A 23857-nucleotide genomic window follows, 5' to 3' on the forward strand; every position below is an offset into this window, starting at 1 on the left:
CATGCTTTTCCCTCAATATAATAACCAAAGCTTCTTATGGGAGTCACTAGTTTCAGATTTTCCTTCCCTGCTATAAACACAAACCCTTTCCTGATTATGGACAAAGTTGTTCAATATCCGTAGAAGACAATTCATCCTGTAATACTCGTCAATATGAACATTTAAATAAGGAAGGAGCTTGGCCTACATGGTTTTAACTTCAGTTGAATTATCATTTGACTACTATGCCCTTATTTTGCCCTCTTATCTATTTTTATTATGGCAACATTTTCACACTGGAAAAGCCTTTCATTACAGGGGACAGCACAATATAGGTTTATCTATTTTGCATCACAGTCATGATGCCCACCAATATCTCACAGCTGCAATAATAAATAAGCATCTACAAACATAGCTATTACGTTATGTCTCCTTTGAACTTCAACTTGCATTCTGGAGGATAAGAAATTTTAATAAAAACCATTGATTCTGCCATTTCGGTAAACGTATTCTCTCTCGGATAACATGACCTCTGCTATTTCTGAATCATATGACCAGTATACAGTATGCATGTGAAGTACCATGAGAACTTACATATTCAAGTGGTGTTTGACAGAAGAACACAAGAGACAATCACTTTGGCCAGACATCTAGATTTCCTTCCTAGCTTCCTTTATTGCTTTTATGCTTATGGTCTCATTTCAATTTTTTTAAAAAACAAACAAACAAAATCATTTAAACTACAGAAGAAAATAGAATGAGCATAAACATACACATATATTACATCTAGAAGATTTTCAATACTTTAAAAAAATGTTCCCTTTCGATACCTGTGGGACAAATTTTGAAAACCACTTTCATGAATGTGCAATTTGAAAGATACAAAAAAAAGTCCTCATGGCCTAAATGATTACATTTCATAATTTTCCCTGTGGCTATTGGAAAATAAAGAGAACTACATTTTTGCTATGTCTGGAGAACACTGGGTAGATTGACGGTCTTCATTCCAATGTTTAATTCTACTTGAACATACAGCATTTTCATTTGTAAATCAACTACTCTGAAGAGACAGAGAGAAAGAAAGGGAGAGAGATCATGACCTGTACAGTAGAACCAGCTAAATAGACATCTTTAATCTCATAACATGATGAAATCATTATAGATTACAGATCATTTGCTAAGTGAGTATGCATGCAGTCTTCTTTGAAATCGTCACCAGCAGAGAAGCACCGGATATGCCTCACACTCTATCAACGGGTCTTGCTGTCCTACTTTTTACAGCAGACTCTGGACTGTCAATCAGCTTCCATGGCATCAATGATTCTGTCCATGTGACAGCATTTCACCCCCTGGCCTCCCGTCACCATCAATACCACCCTCCCAAACCCCTAAATCTAGCTCACGAGAGGAGCTTGCTGCAGCCTCCTTTCAGCCGCAGGAGATCACAGTGAAACGTTTGGAGATGCATGACATGTTGTGGAGGACAATACCAAGAAGAAAAACTAGGACACAGGCCACCAGGATGACAGTGCAAACCCCTGACCAGGTGGAGCTCTTCACAATGCCCCTCTGGTCTTGCTCCTCATCTCCTGTAACCTGCGGCACCCCAGCCTGCAGTGGTTGTTGCTCGGCTGGGATCGTGACCACAGTGAGAGACTTCTGTTGGCTGCTTGGCAAGAGACGACAGCCAATGTCTCCAGGCAATAGAGACCTCTCTTTGGAGATGGGCAAGGGCAACATGTAACACCCATTGCTGGGAAGTTTGATGAAGACTGGAGTGTGCTCTGAAGTGTGGGGTATTGCAATCACGGCAACGACCTCCGGATCATCTGGCAACTGGGAGACAGAGAACCCAGGTGGGAGTTTAGTGACACCTCGGCACCATGGACACCTCAGGTCCTTCTGGCTGGTCCTCATCTGCTGAAGGCAAACGGAACAACAAGTATGCTTACAGTCCAGTAACTTGGGTCTCCTCCGTGGGCTGTAGTAATTGAAACAAATCTGACACTCCAGCAGAATGTCCTGGGACAGAGTCTCCATGGTTGCCCAACTATTGAAAAGCAAAAGAGATCACGCTGACTTGGCAGTCCAGTCCAAAACCCGGTGCCCAGAGCTTTCCTTGTCCGCCCACGATGACTACTTTGTATTCTGCTACCAAACAAATGACAGTATGAAGTCTAGAAGGAAACATCTAACTGGAGGTCCATCAGCATCTGAGGGGGGAAAAATAAATAAAGATTTATTAAAATACCAGAGGGAGGAAGAGATTTATGAATGCAGAGGAACAGAAAGGGCTTCTCAACTTGAGATTCCCCTAAGCATTGTCACAACAACAGCAATCATTAAAAAAAAATGCAGGCTGCAGCCAAATAAAGACCTTTAAAGAAAACCTTTCAAGCTAGCGCCTGAATCTCCATGTTTATTCAGCCAGTAACAAAAACACTATCTGCTTGCAGGAAAAAGGGAGAAGAGTGATTAATTATTATGAGCTTTAGGAAAAACCTTCATAATTTGTTAACAAACAAAGGGCCGAACAATACAAGGCAAGTAGAGGAAGAAACATTTAAAGAACTTGTCAATCATTATGTTGCAAGTTATCACATGCCATTCTCATATATGCATTGTATGATCTTCTGTTGCATTTTAAAGGAAATCCCCATATACGTTGTACACCTTAGGTATAGTGTAAGACCTCACTGAAATGGACTAGAACAGACTTCTTCAATCTCATTCTTTGGCATGGCTTTGCTTACTAGATATTCTGGGAAATGTGTCCCAACTGGTTTAGCTAGGTACTGCTTGTGTTTGGATGAGGCACCAAAACATACGCAAGAAGAGCTTGTATGTTTAATAAATACAGCAACATATTGATTTATGCAACATCTATATTTGCAAAAGCAATCCTTGAGCAGTGAAACCGGCAGTTCTCTCATTTTAATAATGGCATGGAGCTAGTCATGTTATCTTCTAAAGGAGGACTTTAACAAAATTATACTCTGGACAGCACCAGTTTTACAATGTTTTCCTTTCTTTCTGATCATTGCATTCTTTTCTCTCTAGATAATAATCAAATAGAAAGAGCATCACAGCTGTGCGAATTCTATATAACTTCTCTTTTTGATGTTTGGGAAATGAGCATAACTTGTGCACCATACAAGTCAAATGGGGAACCCCCAACTGTTGATAGCAATATGGGAAGTAGTTATGTAATAGTAGTAGACCCAACAGGCAACTTTTCCAGAATATCACAAGCTTTTTGTCTGAACTGTACCACAAGTCCAAGCAGCTCAACTCTATGCAGAGATTGTTGGTAGAGTTTTCCAGCTTTATAATAGTGGGAGATTTCAACCTCATTTTTTGGCTGTGAAGAATGAAGCAGTGCAGGAGTTCATGGCCAGTATGGACCTGATCCAGATTATTTATTTTTGTTAACTGAAGTTATACACTGCCCATTTTACTACTGAACAGACTCTAGGAGGTTTACATAAAAATTATTGAGGGTCAAACACTTGTTGTGAGTTATACAGTGGATCTGTTTTTTGTCTTGTTGCTATGGTGATATGATCAGGATTTGAGGGATGCTAACATCTATCCCAAACTACTCTCTGATTACTACAATTCTTGCTAAGCCTTGTATTCTTTCCCTGTTTCTATTAAAATCTACATGATGCAGTTGAGAGAGGGTTAGGGTTGTAATGTAATGTAAAAATGTACAATACATTTGTATGAATTATGTCATATTTCTGAAATTCTAATCCTGTATTAATCTGCAAGAGTTACATGGCAAACAGATGGACATGCACATTTACATAAGAAAATTAGTTTTTCAAAGGCAGCTACTGAAGAATAAAGTAACTAACTTTTTGGAAATAACTCTGAGATATTTAAGACAACAATTCTTAAGGAAATTGGATTGCTGGATTGCCCTGTGATGTTACTACTTTGGTAATATTCTATAATATAATAACATAAACTTCTGGATAGTCACTGTGAAAGCAGGAGGGATTAACCTTTGATACAGTATTTTTTATGTTTGCATTGCTGAAGAAATATTTAGATTGTTTTGATCAGTCCACTACAAAAGATCTAGAGTAAAACACAACACCAAGACAGGAAGAAGCTGAGATAACTACTATTAAGTTAACACCAAGGTGATTCCAGTTCTTTCGGTAAATATGGTGTGAGTGTGGGGGTGTCTATGTGTACATAGACAACCTTGGGAAAGAAATGATGTATAAAAAAACTTACAAAGGTTATATCTTACAGGTTATATCTAAACAGGTAGCATAGTAAGCCAATAGAATGGATTTCAGGCTACAAGAGTGGAAGAAACCCAGGAGAATAGCATCTTCCTCCTAAAACAGCTTGTAGTATACTAGGTCAAAAGATTCTAATTTGGATTTTGATACTAGAGAAGTTTACCAAATGGACTCTTGCAAAAAAAAGTAGCTATCCACCATTCATTTATCTGTTATATATTTCTGTATAACACCTCTTTTAGTGTCTCCTTTTAATAGGCTATTTTAATACTATTTTAATTTTGTTTGTCTTTGAATGGTTCTGCCAAGACAATACCCTGAGAGATGTAAAACAATTCAAGAATCTTAGAATAAAGATAAATAAAAACTATCAAATCCCTGGTAGGACCTTTCATGGTCCAGTGGCCATAAGGCATGGCAAATCTAAATTCATCACAATTTCAATGCCTATGTAGCCCAGCTTGCTACCCTTAGTTTGAAGCAGTATATAGATATAAGTCCAAGGTAGCAAAAGTAAATACATATGTAGATTATCTCTGGTGTATGTATATGTTTATGAGAGTATGCACATTTTGTATGTATGCACACACATATAGTACTACAAAATACTATCGAATACCTTAATTTAGAGATACTTTAAAATGGATTGAAATTACTCAAACATAATTTCATACATAATTTCAATAAAACACATATAGCAGAAGTTTTCATAATGTCTTGATTCATGGTGCCCTGAATGTCTCAGGAATTTTTTTCACCCCCTAGGCCAAAACTATGTACTACCTAAAGCTAGTAGTTCACATGAGGTAAAATGTAAAATTCACTATAACATCAGTGTCAGTTTGCTGCATCACCCTGCGGTATCCCCCAGCACATACTTTGGGAATCACAGATTTAAAGTGATATTAAATTCAACCTTTAATATTGTTTTGGTGCCTTTTGAAGCTTTTCTTTTAGATAAAGCAGTTTTTCTTCAGAGAAAAGTGCAGTAAGAGGCGAGATTCTGCATGTCTTCGGAATTTGCAGGATGGATTCAGAAATATAGCCAGTTGTGGGGTCCTTGGTGCTCTCTGACCTTGGTTTGTTTTCTTGCAGACATTTCTTGCAAACTAGGTAACATTTTCAGTGCTAGTCAAGTTGTGTACTGTGGGAACCAGGTGGAGAACCAAATGAGCTTTGATGATATAAAGGCTGAATTAAAGTACAGATAGTACTTTTTATCTGAACCCTCCTCAGACTGAGAATACACACACACACACACACACACACACAAATGCATACTCTTCTGGTTAGTTTAAACTGAGAAATAACTGCTGTACAAGGGTTTAAATGGATTTGAACTTACATCCAACTGCATCTTAAATGTATATGCAGTGAGACTACAACTTGGTCTAGTTTCCCCAAATCTAGCACTCCCAGATGTGTTGGCATGGCAACTTCCAGAAGACTTATCACATCAGAAGTCTGAAAACACCTAGAGGTACCCATTTCAGGGAAACTCGCGTAAGCCACATTCCCGCACAACCCAATGCTAGGAAAAATCCAGCATATTCGTCCCATCAATAGAGCCTACCACAATTGTGGTCTGTGCTTGCAAAGATGTTATGCACAAATTTGCTCAGATGTTATATGAGGGTATAGCTGACTTCAGCAGTAGTCAAAAACACCGTTTTGTCATTAGTACTTTGGACTATCTGATGACAGCCAAGAAAATATTGCTGACTGAGACAACTGAGAAAGACAGTCAGGGATATCTTTAGAACTCTTAAAGGACGAAGAGTAGGGAGAGAGAAGGGCTGGAAGGCAGTGACACTCAAGTGAGACCAAAAGACAGAGACAATCAGAATCATGATTAATATCCTTGGTTAGTGCAGATTTCATAGCAGCTGAAAGCTCTGCAGGCTGAGCTATATCTACTAATGTTAATAAAAACTAATGGTGTATGAAAAAACCACAGGCAAAAGTCTCCAAGGAAGAGAAAGAGGTGCATTAACAGCATAAAGGAGTAAAGGGGAGGGGGAGGATCACAAATTAGTTTAAGCTAATTTTATTTAAGGAAAAAAAAAGATTATTGAAAGTGACATTGTTCCTGAAGTGTAAATGCAGTTCTTCACAGTATGCCTGCTGGTCTTGTGAAAGAGATTGCTAGCAAAGTCCCCTATGACTCCTGAAGTTGCAAACTCTGGACAAGGGTATGCATTTATAAACACACTGCTATTCAGCAGGGTTAAGATCAAGCTTGTAACTAGGCAGCACATTGCCTTTACCAAGGACGTTTCAGAATGCAAACTCCCCAAATACATTAAAAGCTTCCTTAGAAACCATTACACACGATGCATGATATAAATATGGCAATGTTTGCTGCCCTAAGGCCATGGAGTCGGGGGAGAGGGTGTGAGGGCAGAAAACAGGAAAGGTTCAGGGTTGCACACAAGAAATGTACTGCCGGAATGAAATGCATTAAAATATAATAGGATGCGTATGTTTGAGTCTTCACAAATTATTTTACAATTCCCACCCTTCTGCTATAAAAGTATCTTCAAGACTTTCACAAGGTCCGTAAATCTGTGGTTGGATACTAATCTGTGGAAAATTACCAAACAAGTGTGTCTCATGCACTGTTTGCTTCTCTTTAACAACTCAAATAACTTACGCAGGTTTGTGAGAACTTTTCAAACAAATGCATAAGGACAGAGAGATAGGGATGAGATTTCAACTTTTGGAGCATCTTAAGACATTTGTCTAAAAAGTAAAGAGATAGGCCAATTTAGAATTCCTGATTATACAACCTCCACACCATTCTGCACCTAACACACTGTATAAAAGGCACAAGAATGAAATTGCTATCACTTTTTTACTTGGTGTTATTAATATCCCTTTGTTTTCTCACTGCTCGGAAGACATCTGTCTTTTAGATAGTGTGTAAATTAAACAGCCACTTGGATTTTATAGAAGGCTCACCAGCCATTTAAGGAGGAACAAAATGAATGTGTTGCTCTACTGTAAAACAACTTATAATAGTTTATGATTAGATGGCAAGGCACAGGTGTCAACAGAACATTAGGGACTGGTATTATTTTTTTAATCAAATTCTACTCAGCTGTAGTGAAGAACAAGAATATCACCAGCGTGGTATTCCTGTCATGATGACACTCTGGCTTGGAAATTGTAGATACAATACTTCAATTGTTTTATCCCTACGTGAAGTTCTAAATGTTTGTCCCATGGACTGTATTAAGCTCTACTTCCACTTTTCATTTAAATCTTGTGGAAAAGAAATCTGATGGGATAACTGCAAATGCTATGAGAGAGAGGGGGGAGAAAACTGGTCTGGCATCAGCTTTTCTGTTCTTCCAACAAGCAGCCAAAAAAATTTTTGGTTTTCAACAGGTGGTTACCAGGTTTTTCATTTGCTTTGCTAAAGTGGCATTTTTTAAACCATATCACTCTCCTTTTATTATTATTTACTTATGCTTTATCATTCGTATTAAAGTGTGCCACAGTCATTTGAGGGGGGGAGGGCTAAACATTTCTTAATATATTTTGAAAACATTTTTTTTAAGAAAGCAAGACATTTTCGATTCCCTGTATAATTCTACCCTTCATTCAGTAGTTATTTTTATGGTTGCGATGGTTCAGCACCCATAATAAATATGAGTGAGCTTGTCAGACGGAAAGCTGACAGCCAGGATTCAAGACCCAAGCACCACATGATGGGGTGAGCTCTCGTTACCTGCCCCAGCTCTGGCCCACTTAGCAGTTTGAAAGCATGGAGGTTCAATCCTAACCGGCTCAATGTTGACTCCGCCTTTCATCTCCGAGTTCAGTAAAATGAGCACCCAGATTGTTGGGGGATAATATGCTGACTTTATAAACTGCTTAGAGCAGGGCTGTCAAACTCGTAGCACATGCTGGCCACACCCTCGCCCGGTTTAGCGAAGGGAGGAAATCTCGTTACATCATGTGATGCCACCGTGACGACTTTTGAGTTTGACACCCCTGGCTGAGAGAATGCTGCAAGTACTATAAAGCGCTGTATAAGTCTAAGTGCTATTGTTATTGCTGAATGCAAAAAGATGAAGAGGTACCACCATTCTGTGCACCTTGATGTATAGTCATGCTGACCACATGATCATGGAAATGTCTGCAGACAACGCTGGCTCACTCAGCTAAGAAACAATGATGAGCACCATCCCCTGGACTAAGACCTGTCTGGACAGGGATCTTTACCTTTAAAATATTTTATGGGCAAAAGGGAAAAGTTTCCTAGTATCCTCCTTGCCTTTCTCAGTCAACATTCCAATTTTAGTATTCTCTTCACAGACACTCTGCCCCATGAAGCAATTTCAGTTAAAATAGATTACTTTACAAAAAAACTCTTCTTACCAATCTAGCATCAGTCTTCCCAAGTAGACCAGGCAAGAAACAGAACCAGATGAGCTAATTCTACTTTATTGTAAGGCTTCTTTAATAGAGTCTTGCAAATCTGACAGTACAAATCTCCTGCCATCTCTTATACTGTCTGGGAATTTAGGGAGGATCCTTTTCAAGTTTCGTTCTCTGCCCATTAGGCAGCTGCAGGCTATGCCCTCTCTTATCTGATCTTTCTCTAGGCAGCAACTCTTCACATACACCCAAACACAAACACACAGATCGCCCAAAGTCATTCTCACATACCATTTCACAGAGATTGCCAGATAACCAAGCTGAAATCATATAAAATCAGTATATATTAAGCTGGCCAACTTATTACAGAAATTAATTACAGCTGTTCCATGCAATGGCAAGACATACACTATTATAAAATGCAAAGACATATAAACATACAATGTTATTACATATTAGAAAAGCAAATTTTCCTGTTCATCTAAGGAAAAGCTCCTACATGGGGCTTTCCAAGTCTTATAAAGTTGAACCAAGTAATTTTGCAAGTTGCTGTTGCCCCAGAAAAAAATTGCATTGATAATTTTGCAATATGGAGTTGGAGGCAGGAGTTGGAGGCACTGTCTCATCTAGCCTTCTCCTGTCCCAGAAACCAAAATGCCACAACTTCATGGTGCTTCTCCCAGTAGTTCCTGGCTACTTTGAGGAGACATTATGCCTTTCCCTCAAAAAGCAGATGAGTGAATTGAAGGTTGAAGATGGAAGATGTGTTATCATGTTGATGGTGGACATCTGGAGATGTTCATATCACTGCAGAAACTGTGAGGTGGTAGGACAAACTTCATGTATAGAAATGTCCAAATAATGTCCTTTACTTGTCTGCTATTCCATTAATTTTTCCATGAGCACAGTAGCTAAAATGACTCTATCATGATTTGTTAAGGAAACGATTTGATATTATAGTTAGGGTTGAGACCAGCACAGTGGAACCAGTGATTCCCAAATTAGAGAGAACTATTATGTAAACAATCTCAGATGCCTCATAAGGCTGTCAAGGGACCAGCCAGGTTTTTGTTAACTCAAAAGGAAGGAAAGAAAATGTCTAGTGCTTACATTCTGCATCAGAGGCAGCTAGAAAAGTTCTGTCTTCTTTGTACCACTGTCAAATGTTGAGTCACTCTTGCCTGCAATAAGGACTTCAGTCTAGCCAAGTCATGTCTCGAAAGAGATTTCAATAGACAAAGTAGAGTAATGAAATGTCTGCAAGAAAACAACCAAGCTCAGAGAGCATCAAGGCCCCTTCCAGGACCATCGCCGGTGGCCTAGAGGTGGAGCTCTTGCTTCACAATCAGGAGGCTGTGAGTTCAATCCTAGGTAGAGGCTAATAGTTGGAATAGACTCTCCTGCTCGAGCAGGAGGTTGGACTAGATGACCTTCAAGGTCCCTTCCAACCCTGTTATTCTAAGCCATGTCTGAAACTATTCAATTTCAGGTTACGCCAAATGTGAGTGTCTGAAGAACTGTGATTAATGAGCCAGACACTTTCTATTATCATTACTATTACTAGTAGTAGTAGCACCACCACTACTATTACCGCTCTTACCATACATTAAACAGATCTCTGAAATAAGGCTCCTAGCTTTTGTGTACGTAAAATGTTTGTTTTAGCACATTCCTGCAACTAACTTTTTATTTGCCGAGAGTCTTCTGATAACTCCCTATTTAGGCTGGCAGATCTGAGCTATAAAAATCCAAGTGGTCATTAGATAGAATTTTTTAAGTAGATGTCTATATCTTTTTGCTGTCATCTAATGGTGTCCCAGATTTTTGCAGTATAGAATTTATGGTCCCATTTAGCTAGCAGAATGACACATTAGGGAAGGCTAAGATAACATGCCTTAAAACATACTAAAACTTTGGTTTAAAAATTGATATGAAGGAGAATAGAGTACCATATTTTTTAGTTCTATTTGCAATGGGAGAAGGAGTTGGCCCCTTCCAGGTTCAAATGCATTTATTCATTCATTCATTCAATCAATACATATGTCTGTTCATTTCAGCAAATGACTCTGGGCAACGAACAATCTTAAGATAAATTAAAACAGAGTTCCATCATAATAATCACTATACAAGAATTAAAATGCAACAGTGGTCAAGGAGGATGTGACAATCCTTGGTTGTCAACCCATCAGAAAATGGGACTCTTCACACACTTGGAGCCACAAGTACATATCCAGACCTTTAAGGGCCCTATGAAAGGCCAGCAGGCTTCAAGCCACCCTATTGTCTGGAGGGGGATGATCCATAGGGCAATGGCAGAAAAGGCAAGACTCCTGCGCCCCACTGTCACTCCATGGCCAATGGAACATAGAACGTGCCTGCCAGATGTGATTGGAAAAGTAGAAACAACTGGGAAAAGGTAATCTCTTGGATAACAGGGTCACAAAACATGAAGAGCTTTAAAGGTGGCAACCAGCACCTTAAATCCCATCTTAGAAGCATGCTGGCAACTAATGTACTGTAGTTCATGGAATCATGATGTTAAATGTGCCAAATAACCAGCACCATTTATTGGTTGTTCAGCTGTGTTCTGTACCAGTTGAAGCTTCTGAATGCTCTTCAAGGGCAGCCCCACATAGGGCACATTGCAGTAATCCAAATTTATCTCCTATGTCTCAAAAGGCAAAAACTGAAACCAGCAAAACCAAAAAAACCCAATAAAGAATCTCTGTTCAATTGCAGTTGTATCATAATACCAGGTTTCATTATTCCATGGAATCAAATTTTTCATCCTTGCAAGAGTTTGGTAAAGATGAGTAAAAAGACCAATGAGGCAAGAGTAAAACCCAAAGATGTGAAGTATAACAGAGTAAGCAAAGGAGCAGCATAGAGTTGCCGACAGTGCTGTGGAAATGGAAAAATGATAGAAAAGATTCTTCACTGACTTCTGATTTCTTCACAAAACTGTCATTCGTGCTTCCATTAACTGAAGAAAGCCTTCTGCCCATATCTTCATATTGTACAGCAATCACAGACTGCAGTGCGAAAGAGCAACAATCTGCTTTCAATAAACTAGTGCTACTTGAACATGGCCTTGTCTGCTCAAGTTCTCTGTAAAGACCAATGGTATAAAACACTTCTGGCATTTGCAACTCAAATCCCAAGAGCTTGTCCTCTGAGAACTGGAAAAGCTGCCAGTCCAAATTGGGAGAGGCATAATTGAGTGAGGCTCAGTTCATGAAGTCAATTGGTCTTGACTGGAGACAAATCAAAAAATCCCCAAGCTCTCTGCTTTGAACTGCTTTCACATGTAGAAAAACAAATGGGACTTGAAACTTACATTCTCCTCCATGCTGCATCGAGAGCTCAGGATGGGTTGACTCCTTCCTATGACTTCATAGCTGAGTCTGTACTAAGATATAAAAGCCAGCCCCCGGGAGAGACCCCAGCTTTTGACTCAGCTCCTTTCAGTCAGTAGCTGTGTCTCTGAAAGCGTTCTGTTAGATAGCAATCACCAGCGATCTTCAGTACTTTTTTCTTCTCTTCAAGCAGCTCCCAGGGATCTGGGCAGCTGCTCTTTCAGGAGAGCCCTGCAACGTTGGGAGCAGCGTCACAGAGCTCTGTGCAGGCAAGCTGGGCAGCGTCTGCAGACCTCCCCCACACCTGCAGTTTGGAACAATCGTAAACATGATCGGCAAACTAATAAGAGCTCAAGCCAGCTGATCGTGCAGCTGGTTGCTGTGTTTTTCCCTTGCTGACTTCACTCGGGGCTCTGTATAGCCTAAGGAGTGATTCTTCAATCTTGGAGCCTGTTTTCCTGTAGTCGGTGGCCATCTTGGATTCAAGCCTTCCACCACGAGGTGAGCGGCCATTTTGTAAGCCCGGGGGCCATTTATGCCCTAAAGGGCTTAATAAAAAAATTTCTAAACAGCTTCTTTCCAAGCCCTCCCAGGGGAGGAGAAATTATCTATGAGCCTTTCCATCCTCCATCCTGGTCTCCTGAGGCTCTTGATGTACAGTCAGATCCTCAGCATTTAAGCAGATCTGGGACTTATTTCCAACAGGCTTCTGTGCCCTATGCTCCTCCCCCTCCCTCCAGGTCTCAAACCTCTCCTCAATCTAGGCCTGAAGCCACCTTCACTCCCATAGCAGTGGGCCTTCGGCCTTCTGCCTCTACCTTTGAGCACAGACCAAGGGATATCCAAGATGTGGTCTCATCAGCCATTAGGCAGGGATTGGCTGAAAGCTTCAAGCAAATTCTTGGAAAGGGAATTCAAGCAAGCCTCTGGAGAGGGTTCAGGCCCTTCTCAATCTATAAGTTCCTTGCCTCATCATCCTGATTTACACAGGCCTCGGGACCTCAGGGTCCATTCTTCTCTACCAGAATAGGAGGAGGTTGATGAGGAAGGAAGGCCTTCCTTCTGAACACAGTTACTCTTCTCATTCAGAGTGTGAAGAGGGTGAGATTTTTGACCAAAATCTTTCAGAGGAAGAGGATTCTCACCCAGAGCAGACATCCTCTGCATTGGTCTTCAAACCTACTCTCTTCAGACCATTACTCAGCAAGGCCTTGGTCACTGCCAAGCTGTCGACAGAGGAAGTGGCTCCTGAGCCACAAGGAAATCCCTCTAGCCAAGGGGATTCACTCTTCTCCAAGCCTGTAGTGCATGCAGAGGTTTTGCCTTCTCCCATTTTGTTCCTAGACATGGTCAAGGAACAGTGCGCTTCTCCTTCGGCAGGTCCTCGCCCATCTTCTCTAGATAAGCGTTTCTATAATGTCAGCGCAGCTCTGGACAATGCCCTGGCAGTGCCTTCTGTTGACATTTCGGTTCTGGCTTCGTTCTCATCTTCTGGCACTCCCACGGAGCCAGAAGATATCCTGAAACCGGATGATAAACGTTCCGAACAGACCCTCAAGCGCAATCACCAGGCTGCTGCTTGGGCTGTTTGGGCTTCAACAGGAGCATCCTTCTTCACCAGGGCATCCATACGGTGGCTGCACCAACTCCAGAATAGATTGCCTGCTTCTGACCTTCGGTCTCACCAAGACCTTAATAAGATTATTGCAGAGGCGGAATTCGTTGAGGATGCCACTCTCAATTCCGCCAAATTTGCACCCAAGGCCATGGCATCTTCTGTAGCAGCAAGAAGACTTTTATGGCTCCGAAATTGGCAGGCGGAGTCACACTGAAAATGGTAGCTGGCTTCAGTTCCATTCGCAGGCGATAAGCTTTTTGGCAATGCTCTGGAACCTTATCTCATCGAAACCAGAGATAAACGTAAAATTCTCTCTTCCTCTGGGAAGAAAGCCAACTATCACCCTGCTTCTTATCGCCCTCCTGCCTTCTGAGCGGAGACCTCATCTCGCTTCCCCCGCTCTCACAGGCCATACTCCCAACGCCAAGACCAACGGGCAGAAACATCTGGCAGGCAATAACCTTCTACTGGTAAATGGCTGTTTCGGAGGGAAGGGCATCGTTCCTTCCCTCGCTCTAAGTTATCCCTCATTCTCCCCACCCATCGGAGGTTGCCTAGCCTTCTTTGCCTCCAAATGGGAGGAATCAACAACGGATGCCTGGGTGCTCAGCACTATTAGGTCAGGGTTACAATTGGACTTCCTAACCCCACCCCACCCCCAAAAAATTTTGATCTGTCCTGTGTCTCGGGACATTTCCAGGCAAGCCCTCATGAATCAGGCCATTCAGCACCTTCTTGAAATCAGGGCTATTCAACCTGTTCCCCCATCTCAACAGGGACGTGGACTTTACTCTCGCCTTTTAATCGTTCCCAAAGCCCCAGGGGGTGTGGCGAGCCATACTTGATCTAAAATTTCTCAACCAATTTGTAAAAATACAGGCAATTTAAAATGCAGACTCTGCATTCTATTTTAGAGAGCGTTCAGGAGGGCGACCTCCTCTCTTCCATTGATCTCACTGAGGCTTACCTCCACATCCCAATTTGGCTTCATCATCGCCAATTTCTCTGTTTCTGTTATCAGAATTCCCATTACCAGTATCGAGCACTTCCCTTCGGCCTCTCATCAGCTCCAAGGGTCTTCACAAAGGTTCTGGCAGTGTTGGTGGCATCTCTGCGTTCTATTCCAGTGAGGATCCAATGCTACTTGGATGACATTTTGATTCTTTCCTCTTCCATCCTTGCAACCCATCGGGATCTGCAAATTACCCTGTCATGTCTCCAGAGCCACGGATTTTCCATCAGCACCAAAAAGAGCCAGCTCTCTCCTACAACCAAACTGCAACACTTGGGAGCAGTCATCGATACCATGTCGTGCCGGTTTTCCTGTCCCCAGCTCATGGAAAAGAGCCTTGCAGAGATCATCAGCCAGATCCAGCAACATCAAATTGTTCCCCTGTCGCTGCTGTCCAAACTTCTGAGGGAGATGGTTTCCTGTATTGGCATCGTCCCGCGGGCTCGGCTCCACTCCCGAGCCCTCCAATGGTTCCTGCTTCCCTACCAACAAGCAGGAATCAGCCACTCATCCATCAAGGTTTCACTCCCGCCACAAATCTGGAGATCTCTCAACTGGTGGCATTCCCCATCTATCTGGAGGGGACTCCTGTTCAGGGATCCAGACAGGCTAGTGATAACCACCGATGCCAGCCTCCTGGGTTGGGGTTCCCATATGCAGGGCCAGATAGCTCAGGGCGTTTGGTCCAGATCCAAACAGATCCTTCCCATAAATTGGCTAGAGCTCAGAGCCATTTTTCTGGCTTTCAAGCATTTCAGGCAATCAGTGACCGGCTCTCATGTTCTAGTCCTTATGGACAACATGGCCTCCAAGGCTCATGTCAACCGGCAAGGGGGGACGAAGTCCAAAGCCCTCATGAGAGAGGTTCTATGGTTGGGGTTATGGGCAGAGAAACACCTGTTATTGATCTTGGCGGACCACATCTCCAGGGTCGGCAACTCTCAGGCTGACTAGCTCAGCAGAAGCCTAGTCGACCAGATAGAATGGTCCATTCCTCCGTCTCTATTCAGGGATCTTTCCCTCAGATTCAGAACATCGGAGGTGGATCCTTCTCCACTCCCCAAAATGCCCAAGTCACCAGATTCTTCACCAGGTTTCCTTGCCAGGGAGCAGAGGGAACCAATGCTCTTCGGTGCAGATGGCCCAAGGGTTTCCTCTACACCTTTCCCCCGCTTCCCATCATTCCGGCAGTAATTCAGAAGAGGTTGGAGGAACGTGCAGAGCTCCTCCTGGCATCCTATTGGCCAAGGAGGCTCTGGTTTGCAGACCTGGTCAACCTATTGGTGGCTTCTCCTTGGACAATCCCTGCCCATCTAATCTCCCTTCACCAGGGGGCCCTGCTCCATCCAGAGCCCCAGTGGTTCAAGCTGACTGTGTGGCACTTGAGCAGCAGCGGCTAGAGGAGGCTGATCTTCCAGAAAGGGTCATCATCACTATCCTGGCTTCTCGCAAACCTTCTACAAGGCGCATCTATGAAGGCTTTTTCCCGATGGTTCCTCAGGGAGGGTCTTTCTCCTGCTTCAGCCCAGTTGGCCGAAGTTCTTAGCTTCCTTCAGTGTGGGCTGAAGAAAGATTTGTTCCCCAACACCTTACGCAGGCAGGTTGCAGCCCTCTCCTCAGTCCTTTCATGGGGTTCGCTTCCTTCTTTATCCCATCACACTTCAGTCAGGAGGTTTTTGAAAGGGGCTTCCAACCTGCACCCTCCAGTGGTTCACAGGTATCCTTCCAGAGACCTTCATTTGGTCCTTAATGCCCTTACAAAGCCCCCCTTTGAACCGCTTAGAACAGTGTCACTCCTTTTCCTGACTCTGAAGGTAGTGTTCCTTGTTGCCATCACTTCTGCCAGGAGAGTTTCCGAGCTTGCTGCTCTTTCCATCAGACAGGACCTTTGTTCCTTTCACGATGATAGGGTTGTTCTTCGTCTGGACCCCTCATTTATTCCGAAGGTTAACACCTGGTTTCACAGGTCCCAGGACATTTGGTTTTCTGTCCTCTCCCGCACCATGACTTAGAGCGGCAGTGGCACATGCTAGACATAAGAAGGGCTCTTAGAATATACATTAAGCGGACTTCCTCCTTCAGGAAGTCAGAAGCCATGTTTGTTTCCTTTTTCCCTTCTCACTTGGGGCACAAGGCCTCTTCTCCTACTATTAGCAGATGGGTCAGGTCTTGCATGGAGCAGGCCTGCAAAGCTGCGGCTCTTCCGGTTCCCCGACGTCTGATGGCGCATTCTACCAGAAGCGCAGCCACTTCTGCTGCCTGGGCGATCCAAGCATCCTTGGAGGAGATTTGTCATGCGGCCACGTGGACATCCCCATCTCCTTTCATCAGACACTACTGTCTGGATGCTTTTGCCTCGGCGACTGCAGCCTTCGGCAGACAGGTGCTTCAACGAGTGGTTCCACAGTCGGTGTGATGAGCCAGATGAGGACCCGCCCGTGGACATGCAAGCTTTGGTATGTCCCATCCTGGGGTCTCGATGTAGCATGGAGAATGGGCGTTGGTAGAAGTTACCGTGAACACCCTTTCTATCTATGCTGCGAGAGAGCCCAGCCCCTCCTTTGATTCATCCGGAGAGGTTAAGACATATTTCTGTATTTATTTTGGGCTTTCAGAGACACCTTTCAGTCTGTTAAGTATCTTTGCCAAAGCTGGGGTCTCTCCCGGGGGCTGACTTTTATATTTTAGTACAGACTCAACTATGACATCATAGGAAGGAGTCAACCCATCCTGGGCTCTCTTGCAGCATAGATAGAAAGGGCGTTCACAGTAACTTCTACCAACGCCCATTTACTGCATGCTTTCCAGACAAATCTATTATTAAAACCCACCCAGTCAACCACCCAAAGAAATATATTACAGAGGCAATATAAACTGAAATGTGTGTCAAGAAGTCTTTCTAATGGCAAACCAAACCCCGCCCCTCAAATATTCTCCATGTAAGGACAATTCAAACATCTCTATTGTTAGATTTACTTTACAGTGGGTTTGACACAGTGGTTAAAGTGCAATATTGCAGGCAAACTCTGCCCAAAAGTCTGGAGTTCGAGCCTGATGGGACTCATGGTTATCTAAGCCTTTCATTCTTTTGAGATTGGTAAAATAAGAGCCAGGATTGTTGGGGGCAATATGCAAATAAGGCTTCTATATTGTAAACTTCCCAGAGAGCGTGGTAAAGCACTATGGGCCAGTATAGAAGTCTAAATGGTATTGCTGTTGTGATTTACTAGGATTCCAAATTCCATCAGCCAGAATCATTCTGAACACACAATAATGTTTCAAGAACCCAGCTCACACAGACCTTACACAGAATTCTATTGCTGCATAGTTCAGATTTCCTTCCTTTTACCAGTATAATGAGAGGTGAATCGTGGTTATTATTAAACAACTGTGAAATTTGGAAATCTGGAAAATTCATAGAATCAAACCTGAAAACTTGGGGCCTAACACTACATCCTGGCTTATTTGTTGCCCAACCTGGTTCCATAATTCACTTTAAAGTTTACAGGTAGTCCTTGACTTACAATTCATTTAGTGACTGTTCACAGTTACAACGGCACTGAAAAAGTGACTCATGACCGTTTTTCACAATTACAGCCTTTGTAGCTTCCCCAGGATTTATGTGATCAAAATTCAGATGCTTGGCAATTGGTTCCTATTTATGACCGTTGCAGTATCCCAAGGTCATGTGATCAACTTTTGCTACCTTCTCAAAGCAAAGTCAATGGGGAAGCCAGATTCACTTAACAACAAGATTACTAACTTGTTGCAGAGATTCATTTGACAACTGTGGCAAGAAAGGTCGTAAAATGGGGCAAAACTCACTTCACAAATATCTCACTTAACAACAAACATTTGAGGTTCAATTTGTGGTCATACGTCAAGGGCTAGCCGTATTTCCTATATTTGCTGTGCACCGTATATTTTCAATTCCTTTTCTCTTACACCAAATAGCTCCAGGTGTGCAATTGTGGCTGCACTGAAAATAAATAAATATGGACAGATTTAGTCTTGTGCTAAGACACGTTTTTGTGAAAGATCAAATTCCAATCAAGTGTGTGGTACCTGGTGAAAAAAAGAAATCTTTACAACGCAAAACAGGTCAACTTTAACCAACTGTAAAAGAAAGCTTCAAACAGGTTTTTCCTTTTGAACCAATCTACGGTAAGGAAAAATTTCAACCAGCAAGCACTGTGCCAAAATAAAAAATAATAATAAAAAAACACCACTGTTAATAAATCAATAGTGCTGTGTTAAGCATCAGTGTCAATGCATTTTTCATTCTTATTTTTAAATGGACAAACCCTAGCCAAAACTAAAAGCGATGGCAGCAGAAAAAAGCAACGAAAGCAAAATCTTGGTATGTGTAGCGTGCGTGGAACACATGCATCAAAAAGACACCTTTGTGCTAGCAACAAAAATGAAATGCTCAACTATTTGTACTGGACAAAAATTCTACATAAACCAATCCATATTGTGCAGGGTGCTGTGAAATACACAGGATTGCAAAACAGAACGTTCACACTAATCAATGACAGCAGTGCTGTGTAGAGTATTTGCAGAATTACATAGTCTTTAAAACTAAACCGCATAAAAATATTTTCCACTGTTTCTCATAAAATTGTACTTTTAGAGTAGTAAAATTAGATTAGAATAAAGCTCTTCTTTGAACTGTCTATATCCCTGCATGCCATTTAACTAACTATTGGAAAGGGAACAATACAGGTAGTCCTTAACTTACAACAGCTCATTTAGTGACCGTTGAAAATAAAAGTAACTTATGACCCTTTTTCATACTTACGACCGTTGCAGCATCCCCACTGTCACATGATCAAAATTCTGACGCTTGGCATTTGTCTCATATTTATGACAGTTACAGTTTCCCAAGGTCACGTGATTGCCTTCTGTGATTTTTTCTGACCAGTAAAATCAATGGGGAAGCCAGATTCACTTAACAACCTTGTTACTAACTTAATAACTACAGTGATTCACTTAAAAAGAAAGGTCGTAAAATGGGGCAAAAATCACTCAACAAACATCTCACTTGGCAACAGAAATTTGGGGCTCCATTGTGGTCATAAGTTAAGGACTACCTGCATAACTGTTCATTACAGATGCAGATCCCTAAATGTATTTGACCTCTGCAGCAGGATATAAGTGGAATTGTCCTTGATTACCAATTTTCAGAAGTTAATTCGTGCTTCAAATTGCAGCTCACGCAATTCTATATTTCAGTTGAAATTGTCTGTCTCCTTAACTCATTTCAGTCTGCCTTATCTCTCAAGAGGTAAGTTTATTCCCTTTTTAGAGAATAGCCGTGACCTTGAAGTCTTTAAGGTTCCCAGACACTTCAGAGAGCATGCAGTACCAATACATTGCAATGTGGTGCCAAGTCTCTTTAGTACCCTATCTGGGCATCAGATCTCTACTAGGAGGCAGCCTGCGCAAATCTAACAATGCCAATGGACTGAAAACAAAAATCAATCAATCTACAATTCTGTTTGCATTAGCATCAACGCAATTCAATGCTTGAGTGGCACAGTCTCTTTTACACAAATCAGAATGAGCACTAGATAGCCTATTCCTGATAAACCATTAAAGCGGTGTGCCATCTTCGCTCTTCTCTAAAAAAAAAAAAAATTTTTTTAAAGAAGCAATCCCTTAATAAAAACATACCATCAACTCTATTATTAAAAATGGAAAGAATTAATCAAGTACCACACAGCATTTTTAAAAATATTAAACACACTGAACTTTTTGGCACCGACTGATAATAGCCTAATATCCTTTCTTCTAACTTTAGAGATAGAAACGTCTTTTGACTGCACTGAATAAGTAATTTTTTTCCCAACTCCATTGCCTTTGAGTAGAACTACACTACCGTAGCTTCTTGTGAATATCATGGCAAATTGAGACATTCTCAGAGAAGAGGGGTAAAAAAAACCCAGAATCTTTTAAAATGTGATTTAGTGACTCATAAATGTGACAGCGGTATTAGATTTATTTGTTAAGGTCCTCTTCAACCATGTTAAAGCAGGATAGATTTTAAATTAGCCTTCCCCTTGCTGCTAACCAACAAATACGTTGCGACACTTAACTTGAAATTTTAGAGTTTAATCTTAAAGCTGGAAGGTGCTAAATCTGAGAACAATTAGGACAGTTTACTTTTTCTGACACAGAATCAAATCATTTAATGATATAGTTTCAGCAATTATGGTCATTCAGCAATAATAATCATTTGAAAAGTAACAAAGTTCAGGAAACCGCAATCCATTTCTTATTCTCAATATGCCATTGAGTTTGAATTTTTCAGCGACAGAATGTCATCTTACTAACCTGCAATAGTTGCTATAAATCAGATATGTAAACTAATACAAATTGGGTTATCAAGAAAACCTGTTTCCAATCAACCAAACAAAGAAGTATTTATATGCTGTAATGTGTTTGTTCTCTTAATCTGCTACTACATGCAAACAGCAAACCTAAGTTTCCATCTCCAGAGATGAACACCAACAAATCCAACAGTCCAAAACAGTGGCTAATTTTGATTATTTGGATAGAGGCAGTATAAACCAATAGTTTTAAACTTGCAGAGGTTACTGGTACTGTGAAAAGTAATACAAATCCAGGCAATGCTTTTAAAAAATCTCCAATTCTATCTGCCTCATTTGAATTGGAACAGTCTGAGGAATGGTCATCTTCTTTTTCACAATCAACATTATCTCTTATGTTATGTATTATGGCTAAACATTTCTCCTTCATTTTGAATTTATGGAACATTTCCTCTCCTTTTTGTTATATTTCTTTTTCAGTTTCATTCTCTTTGTGTTATTATACACAGGGGAACGTTAATTCAAGAGAAGTTACATGGAATTTTGGATCTTAACCATTTTTAAGGTGATTATTTTAAATATGAAATCTGCCCATTAGCTGCATGCATTCAGATTTAATTTCAGGTTTAATTTTTCATTAGAAAACAACAAAATCTCTGAGAGAAAAGGTGCAAGTAGTTCTTGTTTAGTAAGCACAACTGGGACCAACAACTCAGTCAACAAGCAAAGCAGTTGCTAAGTGAAAGCATGACTGTGCGAACTTACTTTGTTGTTGTTTTGTTTTGTTTTTTGCTTTATAGACTTGTGAAGGTTGTAAATGTGAGGACTGGTCGCAGAGTTATTTTTTCATCACTGTCATAACTGTGAACAGTCACGAAATGATAGTTGCTTAAATAAGGACTGACCATATTTGAGAATGATTGTTGAACTAATGAAATGATGGACCAGGCAAATGCAAAGGAAAGCAAAATGCCAGGAGCGATTAGAAAGATTATTTTTATGATATATTTATGATATACGCATGTATACATGGAAAGAAGAGATAGAAAACAGAGAGACATCAAAGGGCATGCCTGCATTTCCATGGTGTATGCAGCATTTGCAAATTTATCAGAAGCTGCCATCATTAATCTGCAGATTTTGAATGTCAAGTTGGTAGTTGGAGAATTTACATAGGAGGAGGAGGGAGGGAGGAATATTATATATCAGTGATGGCGAACCATTTTGTTGTGGTGTGCCAAAAGCACATGCGTGCATGCCTGCATCCACAATGCTATGCACCTCGCCCCCCCGTGCATGTGCATGCAACACCCCTGCCCCCTTACCTGCATTGTGCAGGCACGCGCCTCCCAGCTGTTTTTTTGGCCTGTTTGAGGCCATTTTCGCTCTCCTGAGGCTCAAGGGAAACCTCGCCAGCCTCGGGAGGCCAAAAAATGAGACTTCCGGAAATACTGGAAGCGCCCGCTTTCAGCCTCCAAAGGGCCTCTGGAGCTTTGGGGAGGCCATTTTCGCCCTCCCGGAGGCTCGAGGAAAGCCTCTGCAGCCTCGGGAGGGTGAAAATAACCTCAAACAGGCCAAAACTCAGCTGGTAGACGCACGCATGTGCAGTGCGGGTAAAGGGGCGGAGTGGGGGTGTTGCGCCACATGCGCAGGGGGCGGGTGCACTGCATTGTGGGTGCTGGCATGCGCGCTCACACTTTCACTTTGCCATCACTGCAACATAGCAATGATTTTATGCTACAGTTTTGTTCAGAAAACTGCAGAACACAAAATGTTCCTGTCATCAAAAAACAAAAGGGCAGGTATCTGTATCTTTCACTGATGGTCTCTGTCCTATGAAACAGCACATATAGCAAGATATGTTCTAATTTGTACTCAATTAACATTGTATTAGTCAACTGAAGAAAACATAATCATGTTATGATGCATTTCAAATTTCTTTATCAACAAGAAGTGATGCATGCATAATTTAAAAAAAGGATTTGCGGTAATTTCACATTTTAATTACTTTGCAAAAAGGTGATGTGCAGACTCTAAGGAGTCCTTAAAATACTTTATAGTTTTATGCTTTTACAGCCTTGCCTGGATTATACATTGTTATCTTGACGATATATTAACCATATGGATTTGAAATGTACATGTCAAGTTATTTGACTTGGAACATACTATCCAAGATTAGATGACTGCAAAATTTATAACTAGAGCTCTTACACTTATTTCTAGGCCACAATCCTTATCTATTTTACATTTTGCATAATGCATAGACACAAGCTTTTTAAACAGAATTCTGTGGAATCCTAAATTCTGTGAGACCTTGATGGGGTTCCGTAAAAGACTAAGGACAACACAGCCGATTTTTTTTTTATCACCACAATTTGACCTCTTTCTTCATGACTTGGAAAAAGTCAGAAAATCCTTGGTATCTGAAAACCCCATGGATCTTAATTTCTGCCTTCTTAGGAGAGTATTTCTCAGGGACAAGCCAATGATCAAAAGTCTACTTACAATACAAATTCACCTCACCATCAACATGGTGCAATTTTATATTATGGGTTTTATCTTTATATAGCACATGCACTTTGTCACACAGTTCCGTGCCAAATGTGATCAAACCGTGAGTTCTTCCTCTCCTGGAGTAACTTGGAACCTAAAGTCTTTGTGGCACAGGGCCAAGTTATTTGCAGTATGGCTATTCTCTGAGGATATCTGCTGCCCTGGTGCCACCAGGTCACATAATGTGGAAACACTCTAGATCCCTTTCCTAGCAGATCTTAGACAAGATACCTTCTAGGCAGCAGCCCCCTCACCTGTTCCCCTGAGCTCTGGCAGGCTGCTATCCTGAAGGCTTCTGGCAAGTCTCAAAGACAAGGCTTTTCTCATAAGCAATGGGTAGAGTGAGGTTAGAACCCAGTGGA

General features: G+C 41.5%; 1 protein-coding gene across 5 annotated transcripts in view; it reads right to left on the reverse strand.

Annotated features, from left to right (window-relative positions):
• Positions 1–634: 634 nt before the first annotated feature.
• RNF152 (ring finger protein 152) overlaps positions 635–23857 on the reverse strand; it is a 36764-nt gene continuing 13541 nt past the window's right edge. For all 5 annotated transcript variants that reach the window (XM_026701068.2, XM_087930761.1, XM_087930762.1 and 2 more), the window contains one exon: positions 635–2192. In XM_026701068.2, the coding sequence (XP_026556853.1) occupies positions 1408–2019 (612 nt within the window). In that variant the 5' untranslated portion in view covers positions 2020–2192 and the 3' untranslated portion in view covers positions 635–1407. The remainder of the gene's footprint in view (positions 2193–23857) is intronic.

This window comes from Pseudonaja textilis, chromosome 3 (assembly GCF_049901715.1).
Source record: "Pseudonaja textilis isolate UNSWEBS1 chromosome 3, rPseTex1.2, whole genome shotgun sequence".
Classification (NCBI taxonomy): Eukaryota; Metazoa; Chordata; class Lepidosauria; order Squamata; family Elapidae; genus Pseudonaja; species Pseudonaja textilis.